The sequence below is a fragment of the Cucurbita maxima genome, unplaced genomic scaffold (assembly GCF_002738345.1).
Source record: "Cucurbita maxima cultivar Rimu unplaced genomic scaffold, Cmax_1.0 Cma_Scf00030, whole genome shotgun sequence".
Taxonomy (NCBI): Eukaryota; Viridiplantae; Streptophyta; class Magnoliopsida; order Cucurbitales; family Cucurbitaceae; genus Cucurbita; species Cucurbita maxima.
The window spans coordinates 728,844-746,150 of NW_019272046.1; the positions used below are offsets into that span (position 1 = coordinate 728,844).

At 35.1% G+C, this 17,307-nt stretch overlaps 3 protein-coding genes across 4 annotated transcripts; 2 read left to right on the forward strand and 1 right to left on the reverse strand.

The window, feature by feature from the left end:
• Positions 1-1,491: 1,491 nt before the first annotated feature.
• On the reverse strand, positions 1,492-5,334 carry LOC111466120 (dihydroneopterin aldolase 1-like). Of its 2 annotated transcripts, none has more exons than XM_023110707.1 (3): positions 5,142-5,334; positions 3,743-4,005; positions 1,492-1,777 (listed from the first exon to the last, which is right to left on the reverse strand). In XM_023110707.1, the coding sequence occupies exons 2-3, from the start codon at positions 3,985-3,987 to the stop codon at positions 1,573-1,575; spliced, it is 450 nt and encodes a 149-aa protein (XP_022966475.1). In that variant the 5' UTR covers positions 3,988-4,005; positions 5,142-5,334; the 3' UTR covers positions 1,492-1,572. The 2 variants fall into 2 exon arrangements, with proteins under 2 accessions (XP_022966475.1, XP_022966474.1); XM_023110706.1 differs by having other exon boundaries at positions 3,743-3,994; positions 5,142-5,332.
• A 273-nt stretch (positions 5,335-5,607) lies between these two features.
• On the forward strand, positions 5,608-9,671 carry LOC111466072 (phosphatidylinositol-glycan biosynthesis class X protein). The gene is made up of 5 exons (XM_023110647.1): positions 5,608-5,770; positions 6,010-6,124; positions 7,931-8,255; positions 8,372-8,538; positions 9,292-9,671. The coding sequence occupies exons 2-5, from the start codon at positions 6,014-6,016 to the stop codon at positions 9,562-9,564; spliced, it is 876 nt and encodes a 291-aa protein (XP_022966415.1). The 5' UTR covers positions 5,608-5,770; positions 6,010-6,013; the 3' UTR covers positions 9,565-9,671.
• Positions 9,672-10,408: 737 nt separating this feature from the next.
• Positions 10,409-17,055, forward strand: LOC111466058 (serine/threonine-protein phosphatase PP2A-4 catalytic subunit-like). The gene is made up of 11 exons (XM_023110630.1): positions 10,409-10,699; positions 11,639-11,695; positions 12,332-12,415; positions 13,019-13,090; positions 13,284-13,355; positions 13,484-13,524; positions 14,917-14,983; positions 15,821-16,012; positions 16,128-16,217; positions 16,321-16,428; positions 16,570-17,055. Exons 1-11 carry the CDS (start codon positions 10,607-10,609, stop codon positions 16,633-16,635), a joined length of 942 nt encoding a protein of 313 aa, XP_022966398.1. The 5' UTR covers positions 10,409-10,606; the 3' UTR covers positions 16,636-17,055.
• The last annotated feature ends 252 nt before the right edge of the window (positions 17,056-17,307 follow it).

A 17,307-nucleotide genomic window follows, 5' to 3' on the forward strand; every position in this document is an offset into this window, starting at 1 on the left:
AAAAGCTTGTTTTTAGAAGTCAATATAGGTATGTGGAATTGAAGCAACAGCGTTTATTAATAATTAATTTTGGTTGGTTCGGTTCGATACAAATTAATTTAGAGCACATAAATCAATTCAATTCATGAATTATTTGTTTCTTTAAACTCAAGCTGATCAAAATAGGTTGATCGTCCAACGCAACATTGAGTTGGGTAGATCGATTTTTTCAATTTACAAACTCTTTTGAATATCTCTATGAAAAATCAGTCGTGTTTAATGAAATTTCAACATATCACTCACTTTAAATTAATTCACGCACCTAAATAAACAAGGTGTCGAATCCATCTTTCAAAATAAGGTGAAACTCTATGTGGATAGATTTTACTCTTAAAAAACGAGGAGTAGGTAGACCATGGTGTAGAAAATGCAAGGGAATGTTAGAGTACACGTGCTGAATCTAAATTCTTATCGTGAGCATAGATCATTATAAATGGTATTAGAGAGGTTCATCTCCCAATAAGATGTGGTTCAGAGACGCACCAACGCGGAAGTTGGTGAGCATGTGACACTCATAAGGGTACATGAATGCAATTCTATGTTGTGCGGCCTCCTAAGAATTTTCTTGGGATGCATGTGAGCGAAGACAAAGCATACTGGAAGGATTTGCATTAGTCTACGAGGATAGTCTTTACTCTTACCAAGCTTTGAGTAACGCCTAATTTGAATCTTGGGCATAGGTGATTCAGGCTGACATTCTTAATTCATTTAATTACTACTTGTAATCTTACTAAAAATTTATTTAGACATAGAATTCTAATGCATTAAGAAACATGTTTGAGAGGAAAAACTCTAGGGAAGCGTGAAGGCGTTTAAAGGATATTAAACATGTGGTTTATAGGTATGTTATGAAAGTAAGGATATTAAAACATGTGGTTTATAGGTATGTTATGAAAGTTTTTCGAGTCGTATTTAAAACATTTCAAGATTAATTTTCACCAACAATTAAACAATAAAGTCTCGTTTTGAATTAGCAATGCCAAACAATTAAAATGATTTTTAATTACCGAATCAAGTTGAAAGAAGCATTGAACTACACATACATAGAAACACAAAAAATGAGTAAAGGAAAACAATAAAGTCTCGTCAACGATTGATAATTCATCGAACAAGGTTGTTAGCTAAGCTTCTTTTTCTGCGGCATGCTCGTTTTTCCCCAAGTAGAGATACTAGTGAGACACCTTGTTGTGGAAAGTGCTCGAGTCATCGTTTCAATTCATCTCCGATAATCAGCTTCTTTTTCTAGCTCGTTCTTCCTCGAGTAGAGCTAATAGCGAAACACCTTGTCGTGGCAAGTGCTTGAGTCGTCGCTTCGATTCATCTCTGCTAATTTTTCAAACTTGATTTTTTTCTCTTAAAGATATCTAAACCTTAGGACCAAGAGAATAGTATTTTCTAAACAAACTTAAAGAATAAACACAAAATTCAAGAAGTTCAGTAAAAAGTACAAGAAAAATAGAACTAAAATACAAATGATCATAATAGAACTTTGTTTTACTTTTCATGCAGAATTTGTTTGAACAAACAAGCACATTAGATTGGCACATCTTTATCTCTACTTCTAAAAATCTCAATACCCAAGTAGTCAATTGGTCCACCAACAACGACATCAGGCTTCGCAATTTTCACTCGAACGGCGGTTATTTGATGGTACTCGATCATTATTTTTGAAGAAATTTCCTCTGCAACTGATTCCAGAAGATCATGTGATGGTCCAGTCAAAACTTCCCTTGCTATGCTGTTGTTCAACATTAAAGAACCTATCAGAAACAATATCCATAATAGTATATGCTATTGGTTGAAGTTCATTGTCCATCAGATTGCATAAAGTGAATCATAACATCGACTAATAACATCCAAGAAAGCATTAACGCGGTATTTTTTACATGTGAGAGTTCTTAACCAATTGAGCTATCCTCGTGTTGGAAATATTAACATAGAATGATAGAATCCAACTATGCGAGAAAATATGCAAGAAAAGATGAGGTTCAAAATCCCCTCATTCTTTTACAACAAGCCTCTCCTGCCATGGAAGGAGCTAAACAATGAGTAACTTAAAAGTTCTCACAAAAACCGACTTTAATAAAATGAAATAAGTGAAACAAAAACAAACATTAATTGTGTTGCGAGCGTTAAGATTCTATGCAAGAAAAGAAGAGGTCCAAAATCCCCGTATCCTTTTACAGTAAGCCTCTCTTGCCATGGTAAATCGATCGGGGCCAAGAAACTTACTTGAACCCAAGGAATTCACAGCATGTAGGTCTTCCCTCTTCTGAAAGGCATCATTCAAGATTTAAGGCTTGAGACTAATTAATCGGGATTCAATAAATATTTGTAGGAAGAAAGCTGAATTTATTGTCTTCCGTATACAATTTCTGAAAGAAGTCGATAAATTCATTCTCAATCTCATTAGCTGAAAGCAAGCTAACCCCTTTCTTTAGAAAACACCTCAGTAATTGAATTATTGCCTTTTTTAGCCGACAATAAATGATGAGAGAACTTTGTATTATCATCATCCCTTCTTTGAGCCATTAAAGTTTACAATGCTTCCTCCAACATGTAGAATCCAAAGCAGTTAATTCTGGTATCTTTTCTCTCTCTTAAATACTGCCTTGTAGCTTGCTGGTCAGGGGTTAAAAACCCATTATCCTCCTTTCTGTCCTGACCTTTCATTTGATCGACCAAAGATTGGTTTTGTTAAGCCTTCTATCTTTGAGAAAGATTCCAAGTTCGTAGCATTGATTTTAGACCCTTGTGTTTTATCATGAACCCATGTTCGGGCCATCTTATGTTCGATTGTTGAATCTTTATGGTTTAGCCAATAACTTTCAAACGCAAAGACATGGTCCCCAGGAGATATTTCCAAAATTCAAGGATAGAGGATAGTGGTCCAAAGTGGTACGCTCAACCCTTCACAATTGTGCAGTCCCAACTTTCATTGGCGACTAAGAATCAGTCTAGAACAGAAAGTCTGTTATTTTCGCCTTCCATGAGATTCAACTTGGGAAGAAGCACGACCAATCTCTTTGATCAAGGTTCAACTTCCATGAGATTCCTCATAGAAAGACAAAGAAAAGATCCGATAAATGGAAATGGAAAACTTAAGAGTGACTCCATTCAGGGAGGGGTTGTTGCTGGTGATTAATGGCAGCCGAAATTAGTGTTTATCCGAAATTAGTGTTTATGGGGTCGGGGAGGGGAGAGAGAATCTTGAGTTGCAAGTTTTTTCCTAGCTAATTCTTGGACATTCCAAAGATTGATGTTTGAGCTAAGTAAATTTATGAAAACAATAGAAAGAGCTTGTAAGCATTCCCAATCACATGTAAATGACATCTTTTATCAGCCATGACTATAGAAAGACCATGTTTCAAGTGTTTGGTGGACACTTTAATTTACTATATTGCATCTCCTACAAATATAAATAGCCTGCTTCCTACCTTCTAAAGCCACCGTAGCCAAACTTCAAGAACGAATATAGTAGTTAATCAAATAATTGTTTTTTTTTAAAAAATAATAATAAGAAGAAACCATGCTTTCATTAAGAAATACGAAAGAGTAGTGATCAAATAATTGCAACATTGCCTAGAAGTTAAAAACTATAGATAACAGCCACAATGCAGATAACAGACGTATAGTAATACACACTAGTCCATTGAATCATATTAGAAATCTTACAGAAAGCGGCTTAACACAAAGTACTCACCGATAAATTGCAGTGTAGCTTACAGTATCATTCAAGTCATCAGATTTTCCAGCTGCCCGGAGATCCAACCAAGCATCCACATCCACCAAAAACGCTTGTCCCATTTCCTTTTCTCTAAGGTGCACTCCATGATAACCGTGAAACTTCAGACCCCTTAATATGAGTCTATCCCCCTTTGTGATTTTAAAATTGTTTAAACTTGCTTCTCCTGAGGTGTTAATAATGACACCTTTATTATCGGCCATATGATCACTGCAACGAAACTTGAGAATGAGGGATGTTAAAAAAAAATCCAACAATAGAGATAGAGTCATAGCAACCCGAATGAGAACAAAAAACAAATTAAGTATCATCATAAACTGCTACTGATATAAACCGAGACATCAATCATACAATATAAACTTCAAAGAAGATGTGAAGAAAATGTTGTTCAAATTATCACAAGATGTTGCAATTCATGCCATGTTAAAGAAGAATAAAGTTTCATTTATTCTTAGATAGTTACAAATTTTGGGTGGATGATAATTTAGAGTTATGGTGTTTCTTTAGTGTATTTTAAAGCTTATTTATATAGTGGCTAATTATGGTCATAAAGTATACCGAGTAACTAATTATGGTCATAAAATATGAAAGTTACAACTCTTGGAATGCCTCATGCTATATAAAGCCATGTATGTTGTCGTTGTAAAGGAAACTTGGAAAATGTAGTAAAAGGAGCATTTGTGTTTTCTTTTAGCCCATGGATGGCTAAGTTTCTTTGCAATTCTATATAGTTTAGATTGCATGTTTAGAATCATTCAAGCTCAACATGATCGACTTTACTTGTGGAGTGAATCGAATCTCAAACAAGTATTCTTGCCTTTAAGATATTCGATCAACAAGGTAATCCGAATCTTACTTCCTTAATAATGATTTTTTATCGTTTGGTACTAGAACTTTCTCTTGAGATGATTTATTATCATTTGGTATGAGAGTTTCCCTTGGTTGATTCCTTATCAGCTACCTTTTGTCTTAATTTATAAAAAATGATCCACATTCATAGAACAGAGTAATTATTTCATTAACATATAACTGAATGATTACTCCTATGAATAACTGAAAAATATGTGTGGACTCATGTTTTTAATCAGCCCACAGTGATTGATTCGTATTCCAGTAAAATAAAATGTCTAGCTTCATTCTCTTACTTCCACAAATTCAAAGTATAATTGGTTAATAGAGGGAGCGAATTTCAATTTTAAGAAGAAATATACCGATCACATCCTAGCTGTTTTTTTCGTTGCTATTCGGCTATGGTCAATTCAAAAAAAATCAAACAACTTCTCCATTCATTCATCAGACAATGTCCAAACTGCGGTTTTAAAGTGAGAAAAAAGACATATGGAGATTAGGAGAATACCAGTATCAACGGGAGAGTAGAAAGTCAATACAGACCACTAGGAGGGAGGCTGTGGCAGCACGTACGGAAGAAAGACGACGACGACGGCAGCAGTGAACGGGAGAGACGGCGGCGGCACTAACGACGGCGTGAAGAAGAAGAAGAAACGCCGTGGAGCACAGCGAAGGAGATAGGGTTTTCCTCTTTCTTTTATTCATTTTTTATTTTATTTTACAATTTACTTATTAAACTGAAAAAAAAAAAAAAACTGGTTTTTTAACCTTTTCTAGTTTATTTATTAAAATAATTTAATTATTTATATATTGATTTTTGAAGATTAAAATAATTTTAATTCAGAAATTAGTTTTAATGTTCTTGAAAATTATTAGTTTTCAAATTAATTACTGGGGCTATATTTATAAATGGTTGAATATTATTATTTTATATTACGTCTATATATATTTTACATGCGTATATATTATAATGAAATATATTTCTTTTTATTTGTACGTTTCACTCTTTTTTCACCGTCTCCTCTATTCTTGGCCACCGACATGTTCGTCGTCGATCGTTGTTCTCCGCTATTTTGTTTCATTCGTTGTGATTTTCCTTCGTTTTACATATAATTGGATTCGGCTCCTCCCTCACAGGTACGACTACTAAGATACCTAGGGTTTAATATGGGGACTCAAGGGTTTAATATGGCGATTCCCGGCGAGATTTAAGGCGTTTTGGAAAATATTGACCAGATATATTCAAATCAGTATGAATTATACTATAATTCTAGAAAATATTGACCTCTGTTCTTGTTCGTCCACTACGGAACATGTTATATAGGCCTTCAGTAAGCATTCGAACCATAACATTTTTTTTTCTTGTTTTGTTTCAGTTATATGATGAAGACCAAGCCAAGCATTCCTGTTTATATTTCTTTGTTGGGAATTTCATTTATATTCTACCCTGTATTTGTCTCTTGCCTTGATGGCATTTCACACGCTAGTAAGGTCAGTCCTAGTAATTCATGTTCCTCGACTCTTTATCATTTTGCAATTATTAGATTTTATGTGCAAACTATAATACTGTATGTGTGACTTCTTCATGTGCTATATTAGTTCCAGTAAATCTCGCTATTTTTTTTGGTGTTAATATAGAGCTGTTACATGTTGGGTTTAGGCCAAAATTATTCCATTGGTTTTTATCTCTCAGTGATACTGAACTCTTGCTCCATCTAGTTGTTGTATAAAAATTGTGATCTTTCTTTTTTTTAGCATCCTTTGTCCTAAAGATTTTTTTTTTCTTTTTTTCATTCTCAAATTGACATGAAAAGTAGGAAGGATGTATATTGAACCAGATCCTAAAGCTGTTTCAGAAAGGGTTTGGGGTGTTATCATGCGTGCATTATGAGTTGAAAAAGGATTCACTGCATCTCATTTTGAATGCTTCTTGAATACAACTCGTTAGTCAGTATAAAGCATGAAGGTTGAATTAAACTTAAGTCCATTGGCGGCAACTCTAAGGTCAGTGAGGTTCTTGTATTTAGAAGTTGCTGTCAATGTGTTGCTTAGTTCTTGTTTTCTTCTCAGCTGGTTTGTATGAGTTTGCTGCTGCATGGACGAGTTCAAGGGTTGGCATGTATTATTATGTGTAGCTCAGTTTCATTTAGGAATGTGAATGTGGAATGATAGTCTTGTTATATGTTAATTGAAGCCCCAAATGATTTCCGCCTCTAGAGGATTGTGTCAGTCTCTCTCTCTTTTTGCTAGTGGGGTATGTATTGAGTAGTCTCGTTGAAATAAATGATCTATATTTCCATGGAAATTTTGGAAGATTTTTAAGTGGGTAACTATGATGTTCATGTTTTCCATTTCCAGATGAGTTTAATTTTTTTTTGTTTGAGGAATAATGACTTGATGATCAACATTTTATTTAATATCATAGAAGTTTTTTAGGTTTTCTTAGGACTTGAACTGGGCAACGTTATTGGGGACTGGAGAGTTGTGAACCTTTGCTTGTGAAGATGGATGGGGATTGCACAAAAAGTGGGTTGTAAGTCACAACCTCTTCCTTGTTTATATATAGTGCTGTCATTTAGGAAATCCAAAAAACCAGCAATTGTAGGATCCAACTGTGAATACAATTTAGCGGTAGTTGAGTGGAGAAAGTCTTTTCTTTCAAAAGGTGGGAGATGAACTTTATAATCAGTGTTAGTGAATTTGTCTTCTTATTATGTCTTTTTTTTCTATGCTAAGAATAATAGGGCTTAATATGGAGGAGATTATCAAGAATTTCTTGGGAGATGACATGATGATAGGAAGATTTCTCTCTTGGATGGTCGGAATAATATTTCAGAGCCCAATGGAGTGTCGTTGTTCGGTATTAAACATTTAATAAGGAAGAATGTAGCCCTACGTTTAAAATGACTATAGAGATTCTCAGTAGATCCTAATGAACTTTGGCCTGATATTGAAAATAGCTATAATCTCTGTGGTTATTATCCCTAAAAACCTATTTCAGAGTCTCAGACTAAATAAAAACTTAACTGTTATTGTTGTTGTAAGCACTCATGGCTTAGATAACTTTGCACTCTCTTTGTTTCTGGATTGTGACCTTATAAAAAAATGTGATTTTTTTTTTAATCTTGTCCCTCTTAATGTAAATGCAGCTAGGTCAACGGGATAAATAGTCTTTGGTATTGTTTGATATCTTTTTTGGTGGAAGAGCATCATAAATGTTCTGAAGACACTGGTTTTGTTCATCTTCACAAGCTTATTTTCGTATTTCATTTCTTACTCTTGTACTTAATTTGCCAGGTTGGAAGATATATTATGGATTCGTATTACGGAAAGCACGAAAGCTATGTTGATTCACTTTTTGATGATTTCCTGACTCAAGATCTTTCTGTCAACATATGTCAAGTTCTACCATGTGATCTAAATACTGTGCTAAGTCTCTCGATCCTGTTGAAGATTAAGGGCGAAGGTTCTCACCGTCAACTTTCATCGACCATCAAATTCAACATCAAAAAACCCATACCTCATGTTCACACACACCATTGCAAGATTATTATCATCGAACAACTGCCATCGGGAGTTTTTGCTGACCCATTTGAATTGGAACATCTTCTTCATCGTGCTGGTAAAACATATTGATATCTCTTGGTTTCTTTTCATAATTTGCAGCAAATGGTATTGCTGTCACTATCTATGTAATAGGTTCAACCCTTTTCTTATTATTTTATCTTCTTTTTGCAGTATTTAGTGATGTAGCCGTTTTTGGAGATACAAATTTGGAATTGCCTTCAGTCCTCTCCAACCTCTCTGTTGTCGAGGTTCACAAGGACGTTGGTCTCAATATTTTTTCACGCAACAAGAATTTGCTTGAGTTCAGCATTGATCTGCCTTTACATTCACGATATCCAGTAAGCCTAAAGTATCTTTTAGAATAATCATCCTAGGTGACATGGTTTTTATTTAAGTTCATTATGAAGGATCTGGCGTCATTGGATAGAATGGAATTTAACAAGTTCTTAGCGTTAGTTTATCTCATATAAGTTCAGATAACGTATCCATGTTTATACTCCAACACTTACGAGACGCGTGTTAGATTTTTGCTTTGCACAATAGAGACTATCAGAAACTAATTGAACAAATTGAATACGAGCCTGACATTCATTGAACACGTGTCAAACCCTTGTTAACCACCACTAACAAGTTTCTTGCACTTTGAACATTTTGACGGTGACAACATTTTGTGTAACGGCCTAAGCCCACCGCTAGCAGATATTGTCCTCTTTGGGTTTTCCCTTTCAGGCTTCCCCTTAAGTTTTTAAAACACGTCTGCTAGGAAGAAGTTTTCATACCTTTATAAATAATGCTTCGTTCTCCTCCCCAATCGATGTGGGATCTCACATTTTGAGAGTGAAAAACACACCATTGAGAGTGAAAAACACACAAATGCTTAGCTTAATTGACCTTAAATTTGCTTTTTAGAAAATTGATAGCATGAGAATCATTGAAATATATGAAAATAATATGAATTGTAAAGATGTGTGCGGTAACAACGTGTTTGAGTTCATGTCCTAGATTTTTTCAGCTTAATGTTTCACTATATTCAAGCCGTGTTGTTTCCGTGCTTAAATGGACTCGTAACATATTTTCTTGCTGGTCTGCAGCCATTAGATGAAAGCGGTTATGTCGAAGTTAGATTGAAGGCTCCGGACTTGTTTTTGCAGTGTAGCATACAGGAAAAGCCACATAATAGGAGCTGTTTATTTAAGTTGCAAAGTGATGATGCAAAGGCAGAGCTAACATGGTCGATACCAGCAGGTAAACGATCTAATGCTAGAATCGTAGGCGTTGTGACCTTTGTTTCTGCTTTTCTATCAGTACTATCAATTATATTTTCTACACAAGTTGGACAACAAAAAGTTTTGAAGCAATGTTAATTAGTTCAATATTAAGTGATGTTTTGGTGGTCCAAGATACGTAAACAAGCATGCATTATTTCTTGTTTCTTGCTCTGGTAATAGAATTTGGTTCCTAACTTCTTATTTAGTCCTTATTATGATTTTGCGTTTTGCGAAACCGTTATAGATGCATCCGCTAATAGAACTGTCAACTCCTTAGATGGAAGTCCAAATCTAAGGGGGCGGATTTAAACCAAAATCTAACCCTTGTCAACACGAGCATATCTCACTTTGTTAAAATATTCAAGTTCGATATGAAATGACTTCCAAGTGTTTGATCACGTCTCATTTTCAATCCATTTGTATGATCTTAACTTGAACAAAACCAGATTGAATGAATCGGTTCAGCTCGATTTCTTGCACCCTTACCTCAATGGAATGTTAATGGATGTTCGAAACACTTGCGATATACTTAAAGTAGACTAAGATAATAAATTCATGTGCTTATTTCGTATGCGCTGATATATTCAAAATATTAATGAAATAATAAACTCATATTTAACATGTATCTGCAATTATTTTTGTATTTAGAAAAAATAAATTCATACAATTATTAGGCTAGAATTTTAATTACTTTTTATTAAAAAAAAGAAAAGAAAGCTCCATTATAAAATGAATTTTGGCTTTTATGGTAATAAAGTTAAAATTGAAGAAATTTTTAATTTAATGATTAATCGCATTGACGTGGCGTCTTCCGATTGGTGGTCAACATGTGAGCTTTCATGAAGGTTCCCACATCGGAATAGAATCAATTACGTTTAATTATAATTATAAATATAAATTATAATTAATTTCCCTCCACTCAATCCATTGTCATTCTCAATCACAACACACGCACACTCACACCTCGCCATTGCCGGTTTCTATAATTCAACCTCATTTCTCTCCCACTCGCTCTCTCTCTCACGCGCACCCCATCTCTCTCTCTCTCTCTCTCTCTCTGTCCACTGTCCGTCGCTGCAGTGGAGTCTCACGTCCCTGCCGGACCTTCAGACATTGGCCGCCTCATTCGGGTGCGGGTATGGGCACGGATTCGATGTTGTCCGAGGCCAATAGCTGCCTCGACGAGCAGATCTCGCAGCTCATGCAGTGCAAGCCGCTCTCCGAGCAACAGGTTCCGTTTATCGATTGATCTTCTTTTGTTCTAGTTTCTGGGCGGGTTCGATTCGGTTGATTCTTGCTTCTTGACCTAAAAAATAAATTGTGGAAGATGGGGGCTTTGATTTCTGAATCTTTGGGTCTATCCCTCCCCTTTTCTTTGTGTTTTCTGGTCGTCCGTACTGGGAGATCTTGCTACTCTGATTGGGTGCCTTTAGTAGAAGATGGTGATTGAAAGAGAGGAACTGTTTGGGTGGCTGCTGTTTGATTGGGTCGAAAAATTTTGGTTTTGTGTTTCTGGGTACTCAGCGATAGATTTAGGTATAATGGTGGAAGTGGGTTTCTTTTTTGACATCACGATTGGCATGTTGTTGAAATGAAAATGGAGTTGGTGCTAGGATGTATGGAGATTTCGATATGTTTGAAGCAGTGCTTTTTGTATATTTCAGTAATATGCCTATTTCAACAAGTGGTCTGGAGCGGTAACTAAATTAACAGCATTATTTGTTGCTCTTGCCGTTTAGATTTAGATGTGTTGTTATCTTTCATTCAAATTTAGAAACGAGTTTCAACAGTGTTTATGATACCTTCCTGAATCCAGATATCAGTATTGCCTTTATTTTATTATTCCCTTCTTCTTGGAAATTGGAATGCACGCTTCATTAATTACTCACTGGACAGTTCATTATAGGAGGATATGAAATCCTAAATAAAGTCGAGAAGATTATAGAAAGCTGCACCCCTTAGCAAGAATAATTAAACGGGTGTGATTACAAAGATTGATTATGAAGGGAGTTCTAGAGAGACGCCATAGCTCGCGGTGCACAGGATGTCATATTTCACGAGCTTTTGATTGACTTTAGCATGGTTTTGTACCTTGTGGCATGCCCCAAATTTGGTGATTTTGACTGACACATTTGGAAATAAAAATAACATGGTTTCTTTGTTGAAGTAGGTTAGGGCATTATGTGACAAAGCCAAAGAGGTTCTAATGGATGAGAGCAATGTACAGGTATTACATTTGTGCCTTCAAACCTTTTATTCTATGATCCATCTATTATGATGTTCCTTTTTGTGTCTTGATTTGGGGCCCTTTTACCGGTGGAAGATACACATCTTAAAACTAGAGGTCGTCCACGTTCACAAGTTCTGTCTTCATGCTGCACCAGTGGCCTGTATTGTATATATTGTTTCTATTACTTATTGCAGTTATATCATACAGGCCTTGTAGTAATGATTGGTCATCATCATTCTTTCGCATCATTTCAATTTTCGAGAAGTTAGAATGCAAATTCATAACCAATTCATTTGGAGCAAGACATTTTGGTCAACTATTCTTCATTTTATTACTCATTGCCTTTGATAACCAACATTTTTTGTTACATAGGCCCCCCCTCCCCTTTGTTATTTTTATTGTTAATACAATTTTTTTCTTATAAAAAATATATTTGTACAACTTTTTCTCATCTGACAAAATGAATTGATGTTGAGTTTATAGTAGAATACTAGCATTTCAAAATTCCCTTTCAATTTTAAATTGCTTGGAGTAGCACATAATTATTTGGTTTTCAACTTTTCATGATTGCTATATCAGACTTCTTGTGCTACTTTTATCCATGGAATCTTCTTTTTTTTTCTTCTCATTCAGCCTGTGAAGAGTCCAGTTACAATATGCGGAGATATTCATGGACAATTTCATGACCTTGCAGAACTTTTCCTAATTGGAGGGAAGGTACAAGTTATGCTATTTTAAAATTCATTAATTTTATTTCAAGAAAGATTTTTCTTTTACTGCTGAAAAATGGAATGAAGACAAGATATATATTACTGTCTTGAAAGTCGAGGGAAATTAAAAAAAGCTAATTTGGTAGTTATTATTTTTTTATATTTTTTAAGCATTACTATCTTTTAAGAGAACTCCAATTAGCAAAAAAATGTAGCTCACTTTAACAAAACCTTAAAATTCCTTCCACGTGATTAAAAATTTTACACATTTCTTTTAGTTCCGAAGGAGTGTTTTGACCTTGTTTGGCCAAAGGATATCTTTCCTTCTTTGATGATTACTTGACATAATCAATGTTTTAACTGTATAAGGTTTTCTCGGCTAGGGACTAACACAAGACATTTGAATGTTAAAATGAAAGTTTTGGAACTATTTTAAACCTTGAATTATTTAGGGTTCATCTTTGGTGAAAATAAAATTAAGAGTAGAAAAGGAAGATTGTTGTTCAAAATTCTACTTACTTTTCTACTTATATATTTTGTGAGTTGACTTCTTTTGAGCATCCTCTGCATCAGGTCTGAATATATAACTCATTACATAATATTGTAACAGTGTCCAGACACCAACTATCTGTTTATGGGAGATTATGTGGACCGGGGATATTATTCTGTTGAAACTGTCACGGTAAGCACATAAAACAGATTTATGTGATTTTCCTAATTCATAATTCTGTTAAGGCATCCATATATCCCATACCAAGCCATGAATTTTGTAATAATTTTTTTAATAAGAAATCATGTATAATGTAAGACGTATATGCTCTGGCTGGATGATATATTTGATCTAATACATATGGTTGTCTGCCATACTCCTCCAGTTATTAGTGGCTCTAAAGGTTCGTTATCCTCACCGGATTACCATTCTACGAGGAAATCATGAGAGTCGTCAGGTATGATTTTACCCACTAGATTTGTCTTGTTTTTTGGGATTTGTTCCATTTAAATTAGATGTTCAAAATAATGTTAAACACTTGAATTAACTTGCACCATTTCATATTCTCTCCTTTTTGGTTCTCAGATCACTCAGGTTTATGGCTTTTATGACGAATGTTTAAGGAAGTGAGTTGTATATTCTCTCTCTCTCTCTCTCTCTCTCTTTGTGTGTGTGTGTTGAGTGTTGGGGGATAATTTGTTTGATCAATGAGACTGTAGGGTTAGTATACACTGATGCTTGATTCTTGTGCTGAATAGTATTAGCGTTGGAGAAAAGAAATCAATGACCAATTGAAAAAATTGATGCAATTTATGGAAACTAATGTTTTAGACCAACGAATCTGGTTATCTTTACAATTACTAGGTTGAAATAATGAAGTTATTTGTGGGGATCTGATGAATTAACTTCAAACGGATGGGGAATTTTAGGAAGTGCCTCTGTTGGGCATCATGGGGCAAGTTCACTGCATAAAATGTGAGTACAAGAAACAAGGCTGGAGTCAGTTAAAGCTTTCTTCGCAAATGAATCTTTTGAGAGAGATAAAAGGTCCATGGTCATTTTTGTTTGTTTGTTTGTTTTGTGTGTGTGTGTGTAAACCAAGGCACTTATTTTACCATGTAGACAATTGGCATGTGTGACCAATCGAAAATTCTTCCAAATGAATCTCCTTAATCACTGATTTTTCCATATTTATCTTGAGACCAGATGTTACTTCAAAACTTTCAACTGTGACGATCAAATTATTGGTTATAGCACTGTCATCCTTACAAAAAAAAAAAAAAAAAAAAAAAAAAAAAAAAAAAAAAAAAAAAAAAAAAAAAAAAAAAAAAGAAACAGAAAAAGACAACAAGAATCCCACTAACTTCTGATCCATGGTTTTGTTTTTAAACATATATTTTTTTTTATTATAAGAAACCATGTTTTCATGGTGAAACATGAAAGAAACAAGAGGGGCATACAAAAGAGAAGCCTGAAAAAGTAGCCACAATGAATAGCTATACAAAAAAGGGTTCCAGTCCAGAAGAATAAGTCCAAGCAAGTGTACAAAACTGGACATGTTTTTAAATGGCCATAGCTATACAAAAAAGGGCTCCAGTCCAAAAGAATTAAGTCCAAGCAAGTAATTACAAAACTTGACATGTTTTTAAATGGCCATGACTTGACACATGAGAGTGCAACTCCCATATTGGTGTTCAACTTTGATTTGTTATGGCATTGCCCTAGTTGGCCGGTGTTACAACCTCAGATAATTGATGCTGGTCTATTCTATCATGAAGGAGAGGGGAGACATGAGACAGAATCTTTGAAGGATATCCAATTTCTTCTTGAAAAAATTACTTCCTTTTATGATCTATCTGTAGTAAAGTCTTTACTTTGTCACAGTTTGCCAGTAAAATTTAATTTCAATCTGTGATTACCTCTGGTGTTATTTAGAATTGCATTTGTGAAGGCCATTTGTTCTTGATTCTCTTGCAAAAATCTATGGCAGTGAGATCCTTTTTCTTTTGTAACTGCAGGTATGGCAATGCTAATGTATGGAAGACGTTTACAGATCTTTTTGACTATTTTCCTTTGACTGCCTTGGTTAGTGATTTTTTTTTGGGCATCACTGTAACTTATTGCTTTTATTACACAACTTACCTTCTTGAACCAACATGTCGTGACATGTTTCTTGATTGCCTCTCCTTACATTGTATGTATATTTCATGTGATTGAAGGACAGGATATGAAATAATTAATTTTATAACGAGCCTGTTGGATCATGTACTGTGGAGAATTTTGCATCTTTGATTTATGATACTTTTTTTTGGGGAGATCTTCAATGTGCTTTTGGCTGGTGATAAATGTTGTCGGTTGTCGCTTGATGTTGGAGGAGGTGGTGTTCCTTGCCTTGTTGTGGAACATTTGGCTTTGAGAAATAGGAGAATCTTTGGGGAGGTGTGGACTGCGGTTAGGTTTAACCTCCTTTTTGGTTTCTGTTTCTCATCCTCAACATCCTGAACGTTTATTGGTTCATTTTTGGTGGGTTGATCCTTTTGGGATTGCCCATGTAGTCTCTTCGTTTTTGGAAAATAAATTGATGTTATATTTCCTTTTACAAATACTTCTGCTGAAGCTAAATTTCATAACCAAAGCCAAAATTTGAGAACTATTTCTTTTAGTTTCTCTTTTGGTTAATGAGTAAGATAGTAATAGTGCATGGGCAAATCCCAAAAGGAAATAGTTTTACATTACTATCAATGGATCATAAAACAAACTAATTGTCAGTACTTTTACATTACTATCAATGGATCATAAAACAAACTAATTGTCAGTACTTTTACATTACTATCAATAGCAGAGAACTGAATAAAATTATAATCAAGCAGCCTCTTATTGATGCAATTGTTTCATTCGTTGGCTCTTACTTTCCCTTTTCAGGTTGAGTCTGAAATATTTTGCCTACATGGTGGGTTGTCCCCATCCATTGAAACCCTTGATAACATTCGAAACTTTGACCGTGTTCAAGAGGTTCCGCATGAAGGCCCAATGTGTGACTTGTTATGGTCTGATCCAGATGATCGATGTGGCTGGGGGATTTCACCTCGAGGCGCTGGGTATACATTTGGCCAGGTAATTTCTAACCATGCATCATGGTGTATGTTATTCACACTTGCCTTTGATCCTTATGCCAATAGAAGGAAAATTAAGGGGTTTCCCATCTGACATTTCATATTCTACTTTGCAGGACATATCTGAACAATTCAATCACATGAATAATCTCAAGTTAATAGCTAGAGCTCATCAGCTGGTCATGGATGGATTTAACTGGGCTCATGTAATACATTTGTTCAATAATTTCTCACCCTATAAATCTCTGATTCTATTCTTGTTTTATGGATTTAAAGGTTTCTGGTATGATGACCCTTTTGTTTGAACAGGAACAAAAGGTGGTTACGATTTTTAGTGCGCCGAACTATTGTTATCGCTGTGGGAACATGGCTTCAATTTTAGAGGTTGATGACTGCAGGAGTCATACATTTATCCAGGTCTCTTTCTCACTTGCACAGGAACTTGCATAAAGATGATAAATGCACAAACAAACCATATCCTTGTCTTCTTCCAGCAATAATATAACTATATCCATAGCTGAATGATTGGCTCTGTTCTTTATATGTCGTTTCTCTCAGTTTGAGCCAGCACCCAGAAGAGGAGAACCTGATGTCACCCGTAGAACGCCAGATTACTTCTTATGAATCAGCTAAGTTGAATCCTTCCCTGTATACTGTAATGGGTTGAGCATCGTCATTGAGGCCGAGAGAACCTGTGACTTATGCTGCCGTGAATTGATGGCTTTGCCTGCGAGCCAGAACTTTTTCTATAGAAAACCCTCCGATTTGTATTTGAAGATCAAGACATCGTTGAGATACAAAGATATTCAACTTTTTTTTGCCCCTTTGTCCCCTTCTCCATAATCTCTCAAGTAGTTTAATTTTGTTACAACACTTCTCTATTGTAGTAAATTATAGTTCTGGTGTTTTTCGTCCACTAGATGTAAGCTAGTTCGTATACTAGTCCTTGTTATGCTTGGAGAAGGCTGTTGAAACTATTGGAATTGTTGATTTGTTACTTCTTTATTTCAAGGAATTTTAGTCTGAAGTATAATTTTGATGAATGTGCCAGAGAATTTTGAAGAAGGAAGCTAAACAAGCTTCACTTCTTTATAGTCAGCTTCCTTTGATTTGAAACTTGAATCAACCAGGGCTTTTGTTCCATTTGTTAGTATGCTCTACGTTTTGTGAAAAGTCCTAAACTTGTGACAAGTGGGGCGAAGATTTGGTCCCTATGGTTTGAAGAAAGGAAGAATTTAGTCTGCTAAAAACTCTCATAAATAGTCTCAGGGGTTTTATTCGATCGATCGTAGAGAG